Raw genomic sequence first — 20456 nt, forward strand, 5'->3', positions numbered from 1 at the left:
TTCTGGTTTTCAGGACACATTAGAGATGCATAGCTCTAAAAAGGCCCTTTCTCTGTAAATAGAATTCCTTAGGTCACCAGCTTGTTCTGAGGCACCAGTCCTTATCTTAAAAACAGAAAGGAAAAATGTCATGGTTGATGTGATTTGAATCCAAACGTGCAATTAAGAGGCATTTTTTCCCCTCTGTGCCCTGTGGCTTCCATCTGGAAAAATGAAGAGGTATCTCTGACTTAGCATAAATGCGGTAACTCTCAATTCCACATTCATTGAGAAGCAGGGCAGAAAAGCTGGGCAGAGAAGATGACGATGACGCAATGAAGTTGGGAAGGAGGGTAAGAAAGGAGAGGAGCTAGTCCTGGCAATAGAAGGTCAGTCTGGTTATCTGAACTGTGGACACTTCTTGCTGTGCCTTTGGACTCTGTTGATTCCAAGCTTCCTCTTTCTTTTGGGCTTCGTATGAGCGCAGCGTAAGTAGCTGTAGGAAAGCCTTAGATGACCTAGAGGACTCTAGCCTGATTAATCCTATGGAAAGGGAGTGGGTGTGCCTTCCCATGCAATTTGGTGCTCATCCTTTCCAGAGCTTGTTTCATGGTTCTGAATGACTGCTTGGGCTCTATCTGGACAAGCCAAAAAGCTGCTGACCTTGTTCTCTGTTTTCAAAGGTATCTGCAGTAGCTTAATGTGGAGCTTTGCCACACAATAGGAATTTTATTGCTACTTATACCAATATTTGGCACAGATGACATGCGCAATATAACACTAAGCTCAGGTAGTCTGTGCTGTCCCAACTGTGAAACATGAAATACCGCTTCATGGCTGTTACTTGTGGGGATTTCCTACCCACTTTGCAGAACAGCCAGTGAGAACTGTGGGACAAATATATGTAGATGCATTCTCTGTTTCCTTGGTTTATGCTTAGGATTTTTTTATATCGAATTCCTTTAAACAGTGTTTGAATCTCTAGTCTTCTTGCAACCCCATTTCAGCATCTCTGAGCATGCAACCCTGCTGCAGCTGCTCTTGCTTTCAGTTGCATGGTGACGCCACCATGACAATGCCGGTTCTTTCACCAGTGCTGGAATAGCACTCTGCTGCATGCTCCCTCGACTCATTCAGATTTTGTGGTGGTGCTTTTGTTACGTAGCATCTTTATTTATGAAGTTATTTTTCTTGGAGAGACCCTCTAAAATTTTTTCCAAGCATTCTTGGAATCAGCTGTGAACAGTCTGAAGAAGGAAAAAACATGCAAAGCCTAATAACATTAAGGAACAGTGTGTGGAAATGTTTCAGAGATTAATAAAGTTGTGGGAGATTCTGAAAATGTATTGGGATTGGGTCATTTTATAAGGTTCAAGGAGTGAGCTAGAGAGAATCAGGGTGGGGATAGCTGAGGATTTTCTTTTCATGCCTCTAGTTATGGCACAGTACTGGCTTTATTGGGATTATTGGGAATTCTTGCTTAGAATCTGAATTCTAGCAGCTTATTATATCTGTGTGGCACAGCGTAGCCAGCGAAAAATACAGATTTGGAGCTCTGTGTAGTCGCTTTGTGACACTGTTCCTCCTGGTCATTTTATGTCCTTTTGGTCTGTAGGGTATTTTTGCCTCATTTTTGCTCCTTGCGTGACCTTTACTTCGCAGACCCTCTCTACACGAGTCAGTTGTCCGGCGTTCTTGTTTACCGAACTGTGCAGTTTAGTTGCTAGAAGGAGCTTGATGGTAACTCTCTTGTGTCACCCTTGGCAGCTTCAAGATCTGTTTAGAATGTAAGTCAGTGTTGCTTAAAGAGAAAACCTTACGTGGTGCTGTGTTACCATGTCCTAATTTAATGGGAATTCCCAAGGAAAGTATCTCAAAAGTTGTTTTGGCATTGAGAGAGATGTATCTGTAGCATTAAGTATGTGGTAAATACATTATTACTATTCAGATGTTAGAGTGAAAGAACTAATTTATTACTTTAATTAGTTTGCAGTGTACTTTACATTATTGTAATATGCAATATTGAAATAATGAACTGAAAATAGGTATGTACGCATTCTGTTCTGCACAGCAATTTAATAATTCACTTGGCTAAAGCTCCTCTAATAATACATGAACTGTGAAATGTACTTGAAATGCCGGTTGTAATTAAAAACTTTCAGAACTTAATGTTGGCAGTGCTTATACTGCTAAAATGTAAGGGTTTTTTGCAAAACAGGCAATAGGGCATCCAGTTTTCAGTGTATTTTCAATATTAGTTTAACTACTAGGGTTTTTTTAATATTTAAACAGAACATTTACTGTCGACACAGTAAACTCTACCCTTCTGATTTTGCACTCATAGGAATGAAGGAATCAAGAGCACATTAATTTTTTTGTGCGTTCTGTGGTCCCAGATTACTGCCTTGGTGAATCAGAATTATTGTTTGGGATTTCTTCTTGTTCTTCAGATCTGTACGATACTACCTCTGGAGGAAAAACCTGGGGAATATAGTGGGTTTTCTGGAAACGCTTAAATTGTAGGAATGCTGGAAATTCAGCATCAGGTAGTCACTTTTGAACAGCAAAATATTAAAAGTATGGAAATGTGTGCCACAGAGATTCCTCCACTATTATGCTCCATTTCAGTGCCCGCCCTTTGTCGTCATCGTCGTTTATTTTGCAGCAGCGCCCACAGGCTCTCGGATAGGGTTGGCTTTCCACGGTGCCATGTCTTGTGCAAGCTCACAGCCAAGCGCAGTCTGCAAGGTAAATACAGATGCCGGCTGGGTGTCCGTAAGAGGCAGTCCACTGTATCCTTTGTTATCATGACTTAAGCTAGTCTAGCTCCTGATTTTTGAACCTGTGACAATATGGACATGGGACCGGTTTGGGACTCTTCATTCCGGCCCCTGCCACCTTCTGGGGACGGTGCTCCCTTGAGAAGGTCCCCTCTATAGGCAGGCTGGCCCACAAACTCACGAGGCTGCGGGACTGCAACTCCTCTCTAGCAGAGAGATGTTTTAGTGTTCGAATGTGGTTTAAAAAGTGAAATATATTGACATTTGAATCAGCAGTTTAATTCCTAATTTTTGATATTTCTTACATAATAAAGCACTTTGATTTAGCTCAGCTCCGTTAAGAACATTTTATCCTATATGACTTTAACTCTTCATGTGGGGAAGATGGGCCATAATGCCAATCTGCTGCATCACATTTTATAAATAGTATGCAAACAGTGCTTTTCTGTTTTTTACCAATGTTTCCTTTTTTGTTGCAATTGTGAATCATTTTTTAAAAGGAGGCGCCTCCTTTTTTGCCTTGATGAAAAGACATGGATTAGATGAATGTGGGAGGGGCAGGGATAATGTAAACTAGCTTCATATGCTGCCTACGGGAGAGAACAAATGGATATTGTGGGAAAGTAGAATAAATGAAACTTTTCTTCCCTCTGTCATTACCCGTTTTCTTGATTGGCAATGGGCTCATGCATTCAAAAAACCTAACTAGATAAAAATGGAAAGCAGATTCTTCCCACTGAATAGATAGAGGCATTTAGGAGTGATTTAGGGCAGTGCAGATAGTATTGTAGAAGGTAGCGCAGACATGCACTGAATTATTGGCACATCATTGCATGATTAATGTTTTGTCAGCAGAGTCCAGTTATACATTTGATGCTTGGTTATGCTCGCTTGTTCGTATAAAACCTGTTGAAAATCTACATTGTGCCCCAATATTGATTTCTGCCTGAATCAAAAGGCTTTACCAGAAGAGCTATGTGAAAATGAGCAGGGAAAGTGATTATGGCCTGTCATGAGATTGGGGTGTAAAATATGCCATGCAAACAACTGCTAATCAAAATGAATAAGGAGGCCTGAGATCGTTTTAGACTAGATTAGTACCTGTATCTGCTTACTGCTTTGTCGGTGTTTGCTGTCCTTCAGTCAGTTGTCGTCTGGGCCCATTCTGTTCCCAACGTCCATTTCGTCGGCAGGTCCCCTGCAGTACCAGTTAGCTGCAGCTTTCACTGAGACCAGCTTGATGGACTCGCCGTGCTAACTAACGATTGCAGCCAAACAGCTAAATAAGATCCCTGGTTAATAGGTAGATTAACATCTAGAGAAGACCAATAAAGGATGAAGAGGATTCTCAGAGGTGGAGGAAACTGAAGCTGCATCGTGCCATGAGCCCGCTTACATTGGCATGTATCTCGTTATTGGAGAGAATTTGAAAGGAGTGTGAAGCAGGGTGTAGGAAAATACAAGTTTTAAAAAAGCAATTGTTTTGTTACATAGTTTGATGGTTACCTCATTTCAGTTCACAAAATCTCAATGATGTTATTCCAGAAGTCTATAGTTCCTTTAAATGCTTCTGCAGTTTATTCCAGCTCCAATCTGAGTAGACTCTTAGCGGATTTCATTCATTTTTTGTTTGTTGTTAGATTTTAAAGCTTCATGTATATGTTTTTGCTTCAGTCTGTTTCAAAAGTGAGGTAGGAATGATTGCATGTTCTTCCATATTCATTTTCAAAACATTCCTTTTTAAGTTTATTAGTGTAGCAAGTGAAGGGTAACCAAAACAATTTAGCGTTTTATTTTAGATTCTCAAACTGCTAAAATGCATGAGCAGACTGCTGTCAAAATTGCTAAATAAAAATTTCTATTTAGACGAAGACCTTGTGTTACAAGTTTCACAGTGTGGGGGAGGCTTCATTCAGGTATTACAGCTAAGCTCCAGAAAATAGGGTCTTGTGAAAATTTACACCTTCCCTCTACAAGTCTCTTAGCTGCTAGTATGGTCATCTCATGTAATCCTCGTTCTATTCTTATTATTGTTCTATATTTCTGTTTAGAAGGACAGATAGAAATGTATTGCTCTTAATGAAAGCAGACAATTACAATGTTCTTCTGCTGACACTTCCCTTGGAACTTGCTTTAGGATGTGGAGCTGCTGTGGATTTCTTTCCCCACTTGATGGTATTCTTATTCTTGCGTGGCTTAGACATACCAATCCGGTCGTCATTCCCTCTGCGTGAGACAGGCCCATACCCGCTGGCTTCCTCTGTAGGATCCCTCTAATAAACCTTTGCCACGTAGCAATTTTTTGCTTAAGTCCTCATTTATTGATTTTCATTCTTGCCCAGCTAAGCAAGCTGGTTAGACCCCATCTAGTGCTGAATTTGTTATCAGTGTCAGAACTATAGAAGACCCTGAGATAAAGGTCTGAATACGTCCTGCTCCTTATACGTGACTGTCCCTCACCTTCAGTGGCTCTCTTCAGACAACTCTCCCAAGAAAGCGGGTTAGATCCTCTTACCTGCTGCTTTCCTGCCCTTTTGGCAGTGCCCCTACGCTGAACTACATGACAAGAATCCTTGCTTTGCATATTCCTCAAGCAAATGCATTTCTGTTATGCTTAAAAACATAGCCAAACGCCTGATTCTTTTTCTTGGAACTTGCTTAAATCTGACAGCATCTGCCTGTTGACTCGATGTTTTTAACTTGTGAACAAACTTACAGAAATAAGATCTCGGATGACAGGAGAAAATGACTTGAGTCCCAGAACTGAGTATGGGAACTGGTACGGGAGAACGATGTGAGGACTGAACTACAGAGAAAATGTGTTCCTCTCTACACCAGAATAATTCTTTGACAGTAAAGAACAGACAGTGGACAGCAGAGAAGACATTCCCAAGTGAGTGTCTGGACACTGGAAGAGAGACTCTTCTGCTTCTTGGTGATTTTCAAGCGGAACAGCTACAGTGTCAGGAATGAGAAGACCCTGGTTCAACCTAGTCTAGAAATGAGGATGTTCTTTTTAATATGGGGGACAGCTGGATACAGGTCCCTGCCTCAAAAAGTGCTTCATTATTTCTTTCTTACTGCAGCAAGTTCAGCGAAGGACCATTAAGATGAAGGTGCTGGAGCACCTCTCCTGTGAGGAAAGGCAGAGAGAGCTGGGCCTGCTCAGCCTGGAGAAGAGAAGGCTCAGGGGGATCCCACCACCGTGTGTAAGTCCCTGGAGGGAGGCTGCAAAGAGGACAGAGCCAGGTCTTGTCAGAGGTGCCCAGTGACAGGACAAGAGGCAGTGGGCACAGACTGAACCACTTGAAATTCCATCCATCGCTTTTCTACCCAGAGGGTGGATGAACACTAGAATGTGTTGGCCAGAGAGGTCGTGGAGTTGTGCCCTTTGGAGATAGTTACAGCTCGATTCGATACGGTCCGAGGTAACCGGCTGTAGCTGGCCCTGCTTCAGCAGGGGGTGGCCTAGAGGGCTTGAGAGGTCCCTCCAACCTCAGCTGCTCTGTTTTCTGCAACCTGGAATAATTTTAACCGTAAACATGGTTTCAGATTCCTTTTTACAGAATAAAGAATTGAATGTGGGTGTCCCGCAGCCTGGGTAAAAGGGCTCAAGGTATTTATGCTGTGATATGGCAGTCTTGATTAATCAAGTCATTAAATAAAAAATTGGAAACTATTTGGAACATACTGCTTGACTTCATTAACGTATTTGGGATGACTGAAAGCATGATATTACTGGGGGGAAACATACTACTAAGCAAAAATTTTTGCCCAGTACTACTTTTAATAACCTGTTTGAAGAATTTAAATGATTCATATGCAGTATATATTGGAGTGGGACCAGTCATATTCAGTTCTCTTTTCTGAAAAAATGAAAAGATTTAATGCAGATGCTTAGAGGTATTTATATTACTGTACTTCTGTCTAAGGGTTATTTATGTTAATGTGTCACTTCTAATTAATGGAAAACCGAGGGGAGGGAGAACAGGTGTTCTGTGTGTCCCACAAGGGCTCAGAGTGCTCCCCAGTTCTTACAGAAAGCTCACACACCTATGGCTGGCTGGTCGAAGGATTGGCGGGGTGGGGGAGTTGTGCTTTTTTCTTTTTAGGAATGAAGGAATAGTTTTACCACTGCCAAAGAAGCTCTACCAAATGTGTCTTTCATTAACAGTTGTTGTTGTTGTTAGTATTATATATGTCAGATCCTGTTTAAGGGAACATTTTCAAAGTTCTGAGGAGAAAGATCCTATATGAAGAGCAGCATCTATGCTAAGGAGCACTGCAGGAACATTTTTAATTTTTCTTTCCATGCTGTACAAGTTTGAAATCCGGTTTGAAATCATTTTGTAAGAATAGCTAAAAGAAAAATAGCTGTTTCTATGCTGTCTGCCATTACGTTACTGCACGCTCAAATACATACGGACACGTGCAGTTTGCATGTATGTGTCCTAACTCATCCCTCTTGCACGTTTGCAAGCATCCGTGCCCAACTGCAGTGTCCATGTACGCACGTTTGCGTTCCCTCCTTGCAAACCATCCCACTACATTTTTTGACATTCCTTCAGTGCCATCAATACTTGTGGCACAGACAAACTTATCCCTGTTTCCACCCCACTGCCCCATAAAATAATTAGTAGCATTGTCCTAATACGGTGGAGAGAGCGGGAAGAAGAGAGGTTTGGGGTTTCAGGATCTTGTGCCGTGTTTTCTCCTAGCTGCCTAAGTTTTCCTGGTTGCAAGAACCAACTATTGAGTTGGGCCTTTGCTCTCTTCCTGTAAAACATCTAATTAGTAAAGATAGCTGTTTCCTAGTTTGCTTTTTTTTCTTCCTTTCTAGAAAGGAGAGAAAGGAGATTTCAGAAGGTGAAACACATTTATGACCAGACCTGCACTGAGAATTAGTTATAAAATATTATATTAGTTATATATAAATTATTAGTTATATATAGGTTTAAAAGAGTTTAATGCTCGACTAAATCGTAGTTCTTAACTTTGGGGATGGAGTTGAAGCTGGAAAAAGTTGTATGTACTCTAGGTGAATAACAGTGTAAATGCAAGTTGCTTGAAGAACCCCAAAACTCAGTAGTTTTTATGAAAGCATAAAACCACACCAGTTAATGCTTATGCTTGAGTATTGTGGCAAACTGCATTGAACTTTTAAAGATAAACTCAGGTTGCAGGAGGCAAAAGTAACTGCTGCTTAGTCCCGTGTACATACGGCATTCATTACAGGCAGAGTATCTCTTTAACAAGCTATCTTTAAATCTTTTAATAAAGAAAGAGTTTAATTTTACAGCCACTCTAAAACTGCATGTTATTTTCATGTTATTACTTTGCACTACATGGAAAGTCATATCAGTGTTTAATCTACTGGGACACTTTGCAAAGACCAAAATATAATTGCTATTTAAGCAAAATTCGGGGCAAACATGGCATCGCTCAGAGATGCAGCTCAGCGAGAACCTGGGACCACAGGGAGCGCTGGGTTTCTGAACAAAAACCTTCCACAAACACAGAGCAGAAAAATTAATAGAGTCTGCGCACACAGCTAGTGAAATGCAGTGAAGGTGGAAAAAATGTGTCAAGTATTTTAATATTTTAGTATTAAAGTACTTCCTGTAGTGTAGAAAACCAGACAAAAAATGGCTGAAATTGCTTGTTCCTTTGAGGAATACGGAGTTCTGTTAGCACTTCACAAATCCATTGCAAAGAGAGCGGCCAGCCAACCAAAAGGAGACGTCGTTAATCCTGTTGAAACCCACGCGAAACAGATGAGCGTAGAACTGCTCTTGACACCACCAAGGTAAATCGGGGATCCACGCTGTCTGCGAACGGCCTGCTCGAGAACACTGGAAATAGGTCACTACCCGTTACCGAGGCCGTGCTGCCTTGTTTAACCAGTACAGCGTGTCAGGAATGTGTCAAGAGCGGAGTTTTGGCACGCTGAGCCAAGCGATCCATCCCGTCCCTGACACGTTTTGCAAAGTGTGGCAGGCCCTGCGTGTAACGAGGTGCCGCTGAACCGGTCCCTGCCGCGCCTCTGCTCACGCTTCACCCGCGGCGCGGGCGGCTGCCGGGCGGCTGAGCTGCAGCCGGGGTCTCGCTTCCCGCAGAAGAGTGGGACGTCAGGTGTACCAGGTCCCAGCCCTGGGTCAGGTGTCAGGGCTCCGAGACTAATCTTGCACGGTTTGGAAGCTGACAAAAGGTGAGGTCTCTGTCACTGGAGTCCGCTGATCTCTGCAGAGCCCTGCTTGGAAGCAAAGTGCTGTTACAGAAATGCCCGAGTCGAAGGATGCGAGCAGACTGTTGTCTGTTAGCGTTGGTCTCTGTTCATTCGTGGGTTTGTTAAGGAATTTAAACCTTACCGAATGTAAAATCTGATGTTACAAAGATGGTTTTGGCAATTTTACCTAGTCTCTTCACGTTATGCCAGTCAGCCGCGAACGGCACATTCACATGTGGAAAGGTGGTGCTCACTAAGTGTTATATATTGCTGATAAGATTATAAATCTTAGTTTGTAAATGGCTTACATGGGTTTCCTTCCTAGTCTCGGTTTGGCAGGGTCACGGCATTACACAAGTCTGCTGCAGGACTGTCTGTTCAACCGTTTCTTCCAGGTTCTACAGTGGAAAGTGCAGCAGGAAGAGGCTGCGGAACTAGAAGCTGCTGTAGCTGCCAGAAGAAAAGAAAAGAAAGATGAGAAAGAAAGGCTACAGAAAGAACAGGAAATGATTCGTAGAGCTCAGGAGAAAGAGAAAGTATGAGACGCTTTTGTACATTTTTGCATATGTTAATGTGTACATTTGCCTTTAAAATCTTTACCTGATCTCACTACCGTGTGTTCTTGTGAAGCATTAAGTATTAGTACAGAGGTGAGCAAATGGTTAGTTGACTCTTGCTACTGTCCATTTTAGCTGTAAAGCTGCCTGCTCTTACACCAGTTACGTTACTTCATTACATTTCTAAAAAAAACCAAAGACGTAAACTAATAAGCGTATGTGACTATCTCCGTGTCACAAAAAATCAGCGCAGAGGCACTACTGGATTTCTGACTTAGGGATTTGTGCTTTTTAGCGATGTGGCAAAGCCTATGAAGGCTTCCAATGCTGCAGTTAAGTATGCTGCAATGCAGCAAATGAGCCTTACGGTATATTGTCCGCAAGATAGCGCACTGCACTTTGCAGCACAAGGACCTTCAAAGTGGGCCTGGAGCACAATGGTAATATTAACCATTTCAGGATGTCAGAAACGTGTTATGTTATTCCAAGTACTTGTATGGTGACTGCTTAGGAAACGGCTTTGATGCAGAAGTCCAAATTTCAACTTAATAGAAAATCAGAAATCCACTATAGTGAACGTAATGCTTTTAGAAAATCAAGCTGTCACGTGTATTTGTGTTGACCTTCTTATTTTAATGATAGGGCAAAAATCCAGGAGTGGTTTTTATTAAAATGTTACCTCTTTTTCTGATTATTTTTTACACTGAAATCTGTCTTGCTTAGAGTCCAACTCACCTGTGATGTATTTGTTAAGACTTCAGAATTATTTCTGGAAAAAATAAGTTGGAGAATGTCATAGATCCTTACTGCTTTGTCTTTCAAATGCTGATGAGTACATAGTCTCTTTCACTCTTGCGGGACTACTCATGCTAACGCGTTTGCAAGAAGGGTCACTAAGAGCTGTGCTCTTATAACCTGCCAGGTAGAAGCAACGTTAAGAGAACAAGGCTAAACTGTTCCTAACAGAGTATTTTCATGATGCATATTGAAGGCTTCAGTGACATCAGTATGTGTCACACTACAGAAAGCTTGTGCAAGTGGAGGAGGAAAACAAAATCTCTATCTACCTTATCATGTTTTCTCTTCTGACTCTGCCATCTTGCCTTTACTTATCTGCCATGTTTCTGTGTAACTTATCTTACTGGGAGCAAACGTTTACTGATGGGACTACAACATGGCCAGTTAGACACCCTAGAATATGATGGATTCTCATGTCAGTAGAGGTGTCTGTTGCAGTGATATTCCTTGCAGGGGGAAAAAACCAGTCCCCAGACCATCCATACTTACAGCAATGTGATTAAGTTGTTACTAAAACAATTTACAACACTTACTAAAAGCAGAAAAGAAATTATAGCTGAGCATCCATTGGCTGGATGGTCACACTCAAAGAGTCATGGTCAAGGGCTCAATGTCCAAGTGGAGAACAGTGATGAGAGCTGTTCCTCAGAGGTCGGTACTGGGACCGGTGCTATTTAACATCTTTGTTAGCGACATGGACAGCGGGAGAAAGTTTGTTGACGACACCAAGCTGTGTGGTGTGGTCGACACGCTGGAGGGAAGGGATGCCATCCAGAGGGACCTTGACAGGCTGGAGAGGTGGGACCACACGAACTGCATGAAGTTCAGCAAGGCCAAGTGCAAGGTCCTGCACGTGGGTCGGCGCAATCCCAAGCACAACTACAGGCTGGGCGAGGAATGGATTGAAAGCAGCCCTGAGGAGAAGGACTTGGGGGTATTGACTGATGAGAAGCTCAACATGAGCCGGCAGTGTGCGCTTGCAGCCCAGAAAGCCAACCGTGTCCTGGGCTGCATCAAAAGAGGTGTGACCAGCAGGTCGAGGGAGGGGATCCTGCCCCTCTGCTCCGCTCTTGTGAGACCCCACCTGGAGTATTGACTGCGTCCAGCTCTGGGGGCCCCAGTACAGGAGAGACATGGAGCTGTTGGAGAGAGTTCAGAGGAGGCCACAAAGCTGATCAGAGGGCTGGAGCACCTCTGCCATGAGGACAGGCTGAGAGAGTTGGGGTTGTTCAGCCTGGAGAAAAGGCGGCTGCGGGGAGATCTAATTGTGGCCTTCCAGTCCCTGAAGGGGCCTACAGGAAAGCTGGAGAGGGACTGTTTATCAGGGAGTGCAGTGACAGGACAAGGGGTAATGGGTTTAAGCTGAAGGAGGGTCGATTTAGATTAGATGTTAGAAATTCTTCACTGTTAGAGTGGTGAGGCCCTGGCACAGGTTGCCCAGAGAGGTTGTGGCTGCCCCTGGCTCCCTGGAAGTGTTCAAGGCCAGGTTGGAAGCAATAATTTTTAGTGAATTTTGTAGCTTTTCTCTTTCTATTTGTCATAGCAATTGCCAAGAAGTCTGTAAGGTCTAAGGAATTAAGGGGTTTCTCATGCAGCCCTGAGGTGGTATGAAGCACCATGCCATTCTCTGGCTATTCTTGTGGTTTCTGATTTGGAAGTACATCAGGTATGTCATTATTTCTCTGTCCCAGCTTGTCTTTCTCTTCTGGTACCTGCATGTGGAATGGAAAAAAGAAAAAAAGTGGAAATGAAAGTGTGAGAAGTACAACAAAGAGAAATTGCAAGAGCGCTAACCCTTGTAGTTCTACCACGTCATCCTAACTCTTCCTGTTGGGCTAGCAGAGTATGGAGTATAACACAGAAAAGAGAATATATGATACCTGTTGGAGATTACAGGAGTATGAGTTACATTATTATGTGTTGTTATTATTGTTGTGTGTTAATAACTGGACCAGGCAGGATAGGTCAGCTTAGCTTCAGGTAGGGCAAGAGGCTGCAGGATCAGGAAATACAGGAGGTCTTATACCAAGGTGTGCTGGGGTTTTCCGTAGGCAAAAGGATACAAGAAATGGCTGGAACGTCATGTTGCCAATAAGTATAATTGATACCTTTCATAGGCTGAGTTGGGGAATTATGGTCCTATCCTATCACCTTACGTAGGTTTAGCTGGTTTATATTATTAACATAATAAGGAGGAGTGTAACACCCTGAATACGTTCCTCTGGTTTTGAACTTCTACACAGGTTCCTAGCTACAGATGTCTGAACCCTTCCTGAAAATTAGTTGCTGAAATTAGGTAAACTAAAGGGCTTTTTTTCCTAATGTTTATATATTTTTATATATATAGACACATTCCTTAGGAATGCAGTGTCAGAGTCATGCTACTGAATTTCAGTATAATTCAGATGTTCTTGAAAATTGTATTAAAAAAATTCTGCAGTCAGCACTTCAAAAATGAGAAGATGATTCTTGTTCCTGTGTCTAAAGAAACCTGCTGTATCAGTCTTCTGAGCTGGTTGGTGGCTTGTGAGGTTAGCTCACGTCACCGTTAGAAACTTGGGGAAGTACCACTGCAGCAGTTTTCTTTCAAGGTAGCATCTGTAACGTGTCATGGCAGGGTGGGATTTACAAGCTTGCTGCAAATTCCACCAGTGGTCTTTGAAGAACTGCCCTGCTTTTGGGACTGGAATCCCGTAGAATTTTTTCAGATGAAGAATTCAGAATTTCATTTCAGCGATATTTACTTTAAATCCCAATTCCTCATTTTGCATCCAAAACCCCTCATCTTTCCAGATAAGCTTCCCTGCTCAGGTTTCTCAGTCCTGCTTGAGGCCTTCCTTTCTCGCTCAGCTTTGGAGAAGCCCCATGCTCACGTGAGGACCACTCCTGTGCTTCCTCCTGTTCCTCAGCGGGCTCTCCACCTCAGCCAAAATGAACTGGGCTGGCACGGATCCAGCCGTGTGAGCTAACCCAGGGCATTTAACTCAAGGAACAGTCACTGGAGCAGTGTAGGTGAAGGTTTCGATGGCAGAGTAGGAAAGCAAAGAGCAAATAAGAGTGGTAGTCTTCAGTTTGCAGAGCTGAAAATTATGTTCACATTAAACTGTCTGCACTCTGATTTTACTATTACTGTACTGGAGACTCCCCACCCTCTTGTTCTCCTAGTAAATCTTTTGTTAGCACATATTGTTCTGAAATATAAATTTTATTCTGAAAAGATCAAAATTTGATTTTCTTTAACTTAATGCTTTTCTAACTTTATTTGTTCTCATTACCTTGGCTTGTGAATGGTTGTTCTTTTGTTTACTGTAGTCGTTCAAACTCTAGGTGAAAAAGTACTGGGCTGAGAAACAGCTCGAGTGGCAAGAACAGGAAAAGAAAGATCTACGACGTCTGGAGGAATTAAGAAAATTAATGGCTGAACAAGCAGTTAAAGACAGAGAAAGGTAAAAGAAATTAAATGTGAATACCTATAGTATCAATAGGAACTTCTTATAATCTAATTTGCTTTGATCTCACAACTTTCTAAATTAGAACAAATTGAGATAAGTAATTTTTTTTTTCTTTCTGTTTGGCAGTTACCCCAGTCCATACAGCAAGGTTGCATCATGATTGTATCCTGGATGCAATTTATTTGTTGGTTTGAATTAATTCACATCCATTAAAGCTTTAGACCTTTGACCGTGCTAAACTGTTGTAATCGTGATGGAGTACACACATTAAAACCAGCTCCCTTCATGATTTTTTTACTCGTAGCTGGGTAATAAGACCTTCTACGTTCCCACTTTGCAAAATTATTTACGATCAGGTTTGTTTGGTTCGAGAGGCAAGTGAGAGGAGCACAGTACGCACTTAACAGCCTCAAAGATATTTATTATTCTTTTAGAGCCTCTTAAACTGTGCATCTAGTTGTAGGTGCTGTCCACCTGTTTGATGGCATTTAGGACTTCAGCCTGTTAACGTTTGAATGAATCGTTGTCCAGACTTCATTGCAGAATAAGACCTTTCATGACCTGTTGAAGAAATACCTGATTTCATAGAGGAATTCCTCTGTCAGAGGAGCATTAAAAAAACCTGTATGTAGTCTGGTCATAGTTGCTCTCAAATCACAGGCGTACTTTTTTGACATAGAGGGAGCCACCAAATTGCGTGGACCAGAAATGTAATTAAAATGTAATTAAAACAGGGTTAAAGTATCATTGGCATTAGAATACTAAACCTGATCTTTCCCACATTGTGTGGGCAACACTGCTTTGATTTTATTTTGTTGTGAGACCTTGCTGACAGCTAAATATAAATGTCTGTGCCCTTAGGCTACAAACATATCTATACCTTTCCTTAAACATACCTGCAACGATTTTTAGTTCATAGCGAAAGAAACACGCAGACCTGAATTACTGAGTTTTCAGCAGAACGGATCAGGAAAAAATGACTTTTCTTTAAAGCTGTGTACTGCGCTATGCTATACAGTTGGGGAATGTTCTTTTCTTATGCTAATAAACATTGCAGAATAAAATATAAGGAAATGGCACAGTTTGTTGAGGAATGCAGGAAGGAAAAAAAAATCACACCTTCAGGCTATTATGAATCAAAAGTCGGTAAATGCTTAGCGTTATGTTTCCCAGAATTGACTTCTGTACAAAATAAAACAGTTTAAAGAAAAATGCTTACTGTTTGTGGAGATTAATAATTCTTTGAAATTACTTAATGCTTTTCATCTTCAAAGCCTTCAGAAACATTAATCATAGAAGGGCAGGGAGATGTTACTGTTATTAGGTACTGTAGTGCTGCAAGTGTGGTATAAGGCATTTTAAAACGCATATTGTACTGAACTAAGGTAGACACGCTGGCATAAAGATTGCACAGTGCAGAACTGCAGTCCTGTAGAAATTAATAGTATTCTTACATGTTTTACCAGTTGCAACTCAGAAACTGGTTCTGAGTCTTTGCAGAATTGACCGTGAAAGATGGCACAGGCCAGTACCGCAGTTCTGATCTGATCTGTTCTCAGGCTTTTTTGGGAAAGGACGAGATTTTTAGATCGTGAGCTGACTGTGACTACTCCAAGTACAAGATATGGCCTGGATAGCGCATAGATTTTCTAATAGGTACAAGAAGATATTAAAAAATGGTTTGCTGTTATCCTGAGTTGCACTTAAAATTAAGTAATCAGTTTTATAGAAAAGGAAATTATTATCGTAGAGTCACTGTGTTGCTCTATTTATTCAGGTCTTGGTAATTGCAAGATGCTGAATAGCCAGAGCAACGACCAGATCAAAGAAAAGGATTAAAGGCACCTGAAACTGGATGTAGAATTTCAAGTGACTAAGTCCAAATTTGCTTTCTACCACTACTTTGCTTAGCGACTGTCTGACAGCGAGACATGTAACTGATTGGACATTTCATTTTTTGGCCTGGAAGTTCCTAGGGAGCTGCAGTTTTATGTTGCGGGTATCTTAGAACTCTTGTCTTCCGAGCAGCTGGCCACCCAGCTCTTGCCCAAACCCCAGTGGGTTTAAGTTTATGTAAGTTCCCGTAGCCGTTGATCAAGTAAAAGCTGGCGAGAGTTTGGAGTTCAACACAAAATCCTAATAAGCAATGCTATCTGCATTCAGAAACACAGGAGAGAGGAGAAAGATTGTGCTATGATTGCTGCTCCAAGCACAGTATCTAGTCTCTCTCCAACAGTCATTTCACACAAAATTTGTAAAACAGCGTTAAAAAAAAATCACAGGGGCTGGGATTAGAACCCAGATCTGCCCAGATCCCGTCAAACGCCCTGACAAGTAGGCAAAAATCATACTCCTTTTTTGCTTTCTTCTACTCCCATTCACTTTATTGTTTGCTGACAGTGGTCCAGCTATTAAAGCAGGGCTGGAGGTGCCCTTACCTGGACTGTTGTATATTCTCGCTGGTTGTGATGCTTGCTGATAATGCAGAAAATGCAGATTTGAACTCCTTCAGGCTAAGAACCTGAGACTAGAACTGTCTGGACAAGAGCTCTGATTACTGGTACGTATCATAAAAGGTTTGGGCTGGCCACATTTGAAAAGGAAAGCAGAGAGTTCTGATGTGTGTGTTTGGGTTTTTTTAGTAAAAGTTAAAGGTTTAGTAGATGACAGCTTCAGAGAGGGCAATGCTCCAGAAACGCAGCAGGTACGAGATCAATGGCGCGTGTCCTCCTCACTGGCATTCAGCAGGACTTAACCGCTTTACACTGAGGTAGCTGGTGGCACCACTTGGAGGGTAAGAAGTCAGCGTTGGCAAGGTACGTTTGCATGTGGCCCGTTGAACGTGGAGCTGTAAGCACGGATAGACATCTGCTGCAGCTGGTCCTTTGTACGTACGCAGGATCGTGCATTCAGCTATCCTAGATGTTTAAGTTAGGTCTACGTGCCTACGTCTTTAGGACACTAAATTTGAAGCTCTCTCTTAATGTGGTATCAAGAACTACAAAATGCATGTAAGTCTTATTGTGCTTCAGGAATTAGCATCCCAAAGGGCAAATGTTTGTCTAAGAGTCCACTTCTCCCTTTTTAAATCTACGTAGTGCATTTCAGTCAGGTCTTCCATTGGGTCCCTTAGGTATGGAATGGATTGAATATACATAAAATATTCTAAAGGAACGCTCCCCCCCCCAAAGCAATAGATTTTGCATTAATGTTGGAGGCTGAGAATTAAATTGGCATGAAATTGTGCAAATATTTTTACTCGCTACCTATGAGAAATAGATTGGCACGGTCCTGTTCTCCGGTGAGGCGGTGAGTGGGAAACATTTGCAAGCGTTTTAACCCAGCACCTGAACTGCTGCCAGTCCTGGCCCTGAATTGAAAGGGCAGGGGTGGGAGAGTCGGGAGGAAAGGATTGCTCTTTGCAAGAGTTTTATCTGACTAACCACAGAAACAGAGCAATGGCAGCCGATGGCCATGCAGCTCTGTTTATCGCATTTATCACATGCAGGGGGGGAAGGTGCTTACGTATCGCATCCCTCCCTTCCCTTGCGCTCTTTGCAGCAGTTCCTCGCCGGGAACGCGTGCAGGCAGCCTTTCCTCTCTCCCCTCTCTCCCCACCTCAGGGTTTTCCCCTTCCTGAAGCACAGCTCTCACCAGCCCCCCCCCGAAACGCCAGCCAGCGCTCCGCGTTGAAGGTCCGCAGAGCAGAAAGAATCCAGAAAAGCTGTGGACAAGTAACTGGGCGTTCTCCGTTCGTAAAGCTGGGCAAACCAGAGGGCTGCTGGCGGCGTTGATGCTCACGGCAGCTTTGCTTCGAGCTCGTGCTGTGACAGTTGAGGATGTCTTTAGAGCTGAGGGCTGGGTTAGGCTGTGCACCCCGACGTAGCCACAGCGCCCTGATTGCACCTGCAGCGTGGATTAGCAAAGGATCCGTCGGTTTTGTCGTGGGAGCCGGTGAACCTCTGAAATGCTGGAATCGGTGTGTGAGCCGCTCTCTGTCCCAGCTGCCTCGTGCCTTGGTGACACCGGGCATCGGTTCAGCCTGTCACGGGTGGAAACACGAGCGGGCCGTCGATAGCAGACTGCGATAATGCTTTCGACTGTTTATAGGAGATTTATTCAACTGACAACAGTGAAAGGATAAGTTGTGATATAGGACAAAAAACTTATCTGTATCATAACCCAATTTTTTTAAGTTTTGCTAAAGCTTTCATAATAAACATAGTAGTCATTTGTTCCTATTGAATATTTATGAGACAATGTCTGAAAGCAGAGTTTTAATGAAATTATGCTTATGAAAAAACTACATAAGTGTGTACCCACAATACTTCAAACAGGTAGCCTGACTGAAACTAATCAGCTAAGCTCATTTTTCAGCTGGGGATTTATTAAAATTGTTACTTACTGTGGTACTTAAAGTCAAAATTGAGTATTAAGACATTTTAATTTCAAGCTTTTCTATAAAATTAAGTTTACTTTGACAAAATAGTAGCTAAACTATTAGTAAGTATAATAGAGTGAAAGAGAATTAACAACCTTATTTGGATGTGGACACTGCGAAATCAAAGCTCAAGTAAACATTTAGAGCCAAGTATAAAAAGTACTGGAACAATGTTCCAAATTAGGAACACAGTGTACAGTTGAATACGTATTTACAAGGTTCTCTGCCTTCCTGCGCATAGATTTCACAGCTCTGCCATTGCCCTCTGACAAGGAAACTTCATCTTTGTTCACACTGGCCTCGGTCTCTCCAGCGTGAGCAAGATGATGGGCTCCTTAGGGTAACAGTCGTGAAAACACGAACCACCTTCTTAGGAGCAAGACGCCAAGTCCTTGCTCGGCCCCGGTCTGCCTGACGCTTGCTTTGGCAATGGACTGCGATCGCGTACGCCTGTTCAGACCGGCGATGGGCCTGCCAGCAAACGGTTCTCTTTAGCAATGCTTTACGTGCCTATGTACGTGAAAACTTCTGCAGCAGAGACAGAGTATTTGAAATTAGACCTGGACAAGTGCACCTCAGTTTTCCTTCTTGGTAATTTACAGAAGTTTCCAGGCTACTGAATTTCATACTTGATAACTCTGGAGTATTTTAGAACATGTATCATAGTAGTCAGCTCAAGCAGAGTGAAAGGTTTTCAATATAATATAATTGTGTCATTTTTCAGAAAAATATTAATATCTGCTTTTTATTAAATTTTCTTCATATAAAAAGCAGTTTAGACTTTCTCCCAGAACAAAATTACCTCTGAGGATTATTATTGTAAGCATTCATCTGCCTAAACTACAGTGGCTACAGTAAGAAACTGGAAGCCTCTCTGAGGCATCCTCAGGCAGCTTTGTACCGCTGTCTTGGGACAAATTTGTTTGTCCTGATAATTGTTATTGGAATATTGATTCAGTGGTCTTCTCTAGCTACCAACATATCTCTATGTTTAGTTCTGATTTTTTCAGTTTATAGCACAAGTTATATACTCCTTTGAGCTTACTAAAATTTCGAGAGTAAGAAAATAAAAATACATGTTTTATTGTAGGTGAAGCAGCTCCTTCTCCATTTCTCTAAAGGAAAGTTAAAATTTGAAGGGCAAAAGTAGGATAACGCTCTGAATGCAAAGCATGACAATGGCAACTCCTTTATAAGGACCAGAAGTGCCATACCAAAGAATGCCCTACAGCTTCATCGGAAACAGTGTTTGGCAGTGGACGGAGGGTTATTAGGAAAATAGGGTCATGGTGGTACTGTCGGGACAATAAAAACCTATTGCGAAAAGTTGACCAGCAAAACTCATGCCGTAGGTAAAGTTTCAGGGTTATTTGTGCTAACCTCCAGTTTTTTCCTTTTGAAGAAAGATGTAATTCTCAAGTTTTCTTGCTTCTTCCAGTGAGAAGATTGGGAGTGATGTGTTTCTTTTAATGGAAAGGGTTATAGGAAGGAGTTCTCCTGCCATACACAGATGTCAGAGAACATTTCTTCTTGGCAAAGAAAACGGGGGGGGAGAGTAACAGGGCTATATAAAGCATGCTAGAGAAAAATCTGCATTCCAGAAATGAAATCTGAAAGATTAGCCAAGCTGTTTAAAAACGAAACCAAACCCCAAGAAACAACTCCCCCCAACCCCCTTCCCTAAAAACTCCAACAAAAATAACACATCCAAATGAAAAAGCATTTCTGGCATTTTTCAAGTGTTTTGATGAACCACTGTCTTATTGTTAGGTGAATATAGAAAACACCAGACCAGTTTTCAAACTGAAATATCATAACAGAAAGTTACAATTACACTTGACTAATGTTTTTGCCGTTTGTGTGGATGCTGTGTTGCAGGGTAAAGTTTAGACAAGCGCTGCTGGAAAAGCGCTTGCTGGAGAAAAAGGAACTGGCCCTCCAAGAAGCACGTGAAGAAGAGGAAAAAGCGAGATGCCTCGACGCACTCAGACAACAGGTGGTTTATTTCCTCTATACAGCATTTCCATATACAGTAATGATACGAACACATACTGTCATATTACGTGAAAGATAAAAATAATCTATCAAAAGCAAATAAATGACAAAGTTAAAAGGCTTTAACAGTAATTCTGTCAAGTTATAAATCCTATATGCTTTGTAACTCTGACAACAGGAAGGCGATGAAGTTAAATTGCACTGTAGAAGCTGTTGATATCTGAAAAT

General features: G+C 42.1%; 1 protein-coding gene across 10 annotated transcripts in view; it reads left to right on the forward strand.

Moving 5' to 3' along the window:
• CCDC148 (coiled-coil domain containing 148) overlaps positions 1–20456 on the forward strand; it is a 77475-nt gene that overhangs the window by 50211 nt on the left and 6808 nt on the right. For 8 of the 10 annotated variants that reach the window (XM_054829118.1, XM_054829120.1, XM_054829123.1 and 5 more), the window contains 4 exons: positions 5846–5968; positions 9381–9521; positions 13668–13786; positions 20112–20229. In XM_054829118.1, the coding sequence (XP_054685093.1) occupies positions 5846–5968; positions 9381–9521; positions 13668–13786; positions 20112–20229 (501 nt within the window). The remainder of the gene's footprint in view (positions 1–5845; positions 5969–9380; positions 9522–13667; positions 13787–20111; positions 20230–20456) is intronic. The other 2 variants (XM_054829119.1, XM_054829122.1) reach the window with 2 other exon arrangements.

Source organism: Grus americana, chromosome 6 (genome assembly GCF_028858705.1).
Source record: "Grus americana isolate bGruAme1 chromosome 6, bGruAme1.mat, whole genome shotgun sequence".
NCBI classification, from domain to species: Eukaryota; Metazoa; Chordata; class Aves; order Gruiformes; family Gruidae; genus Grus; species Grus americana.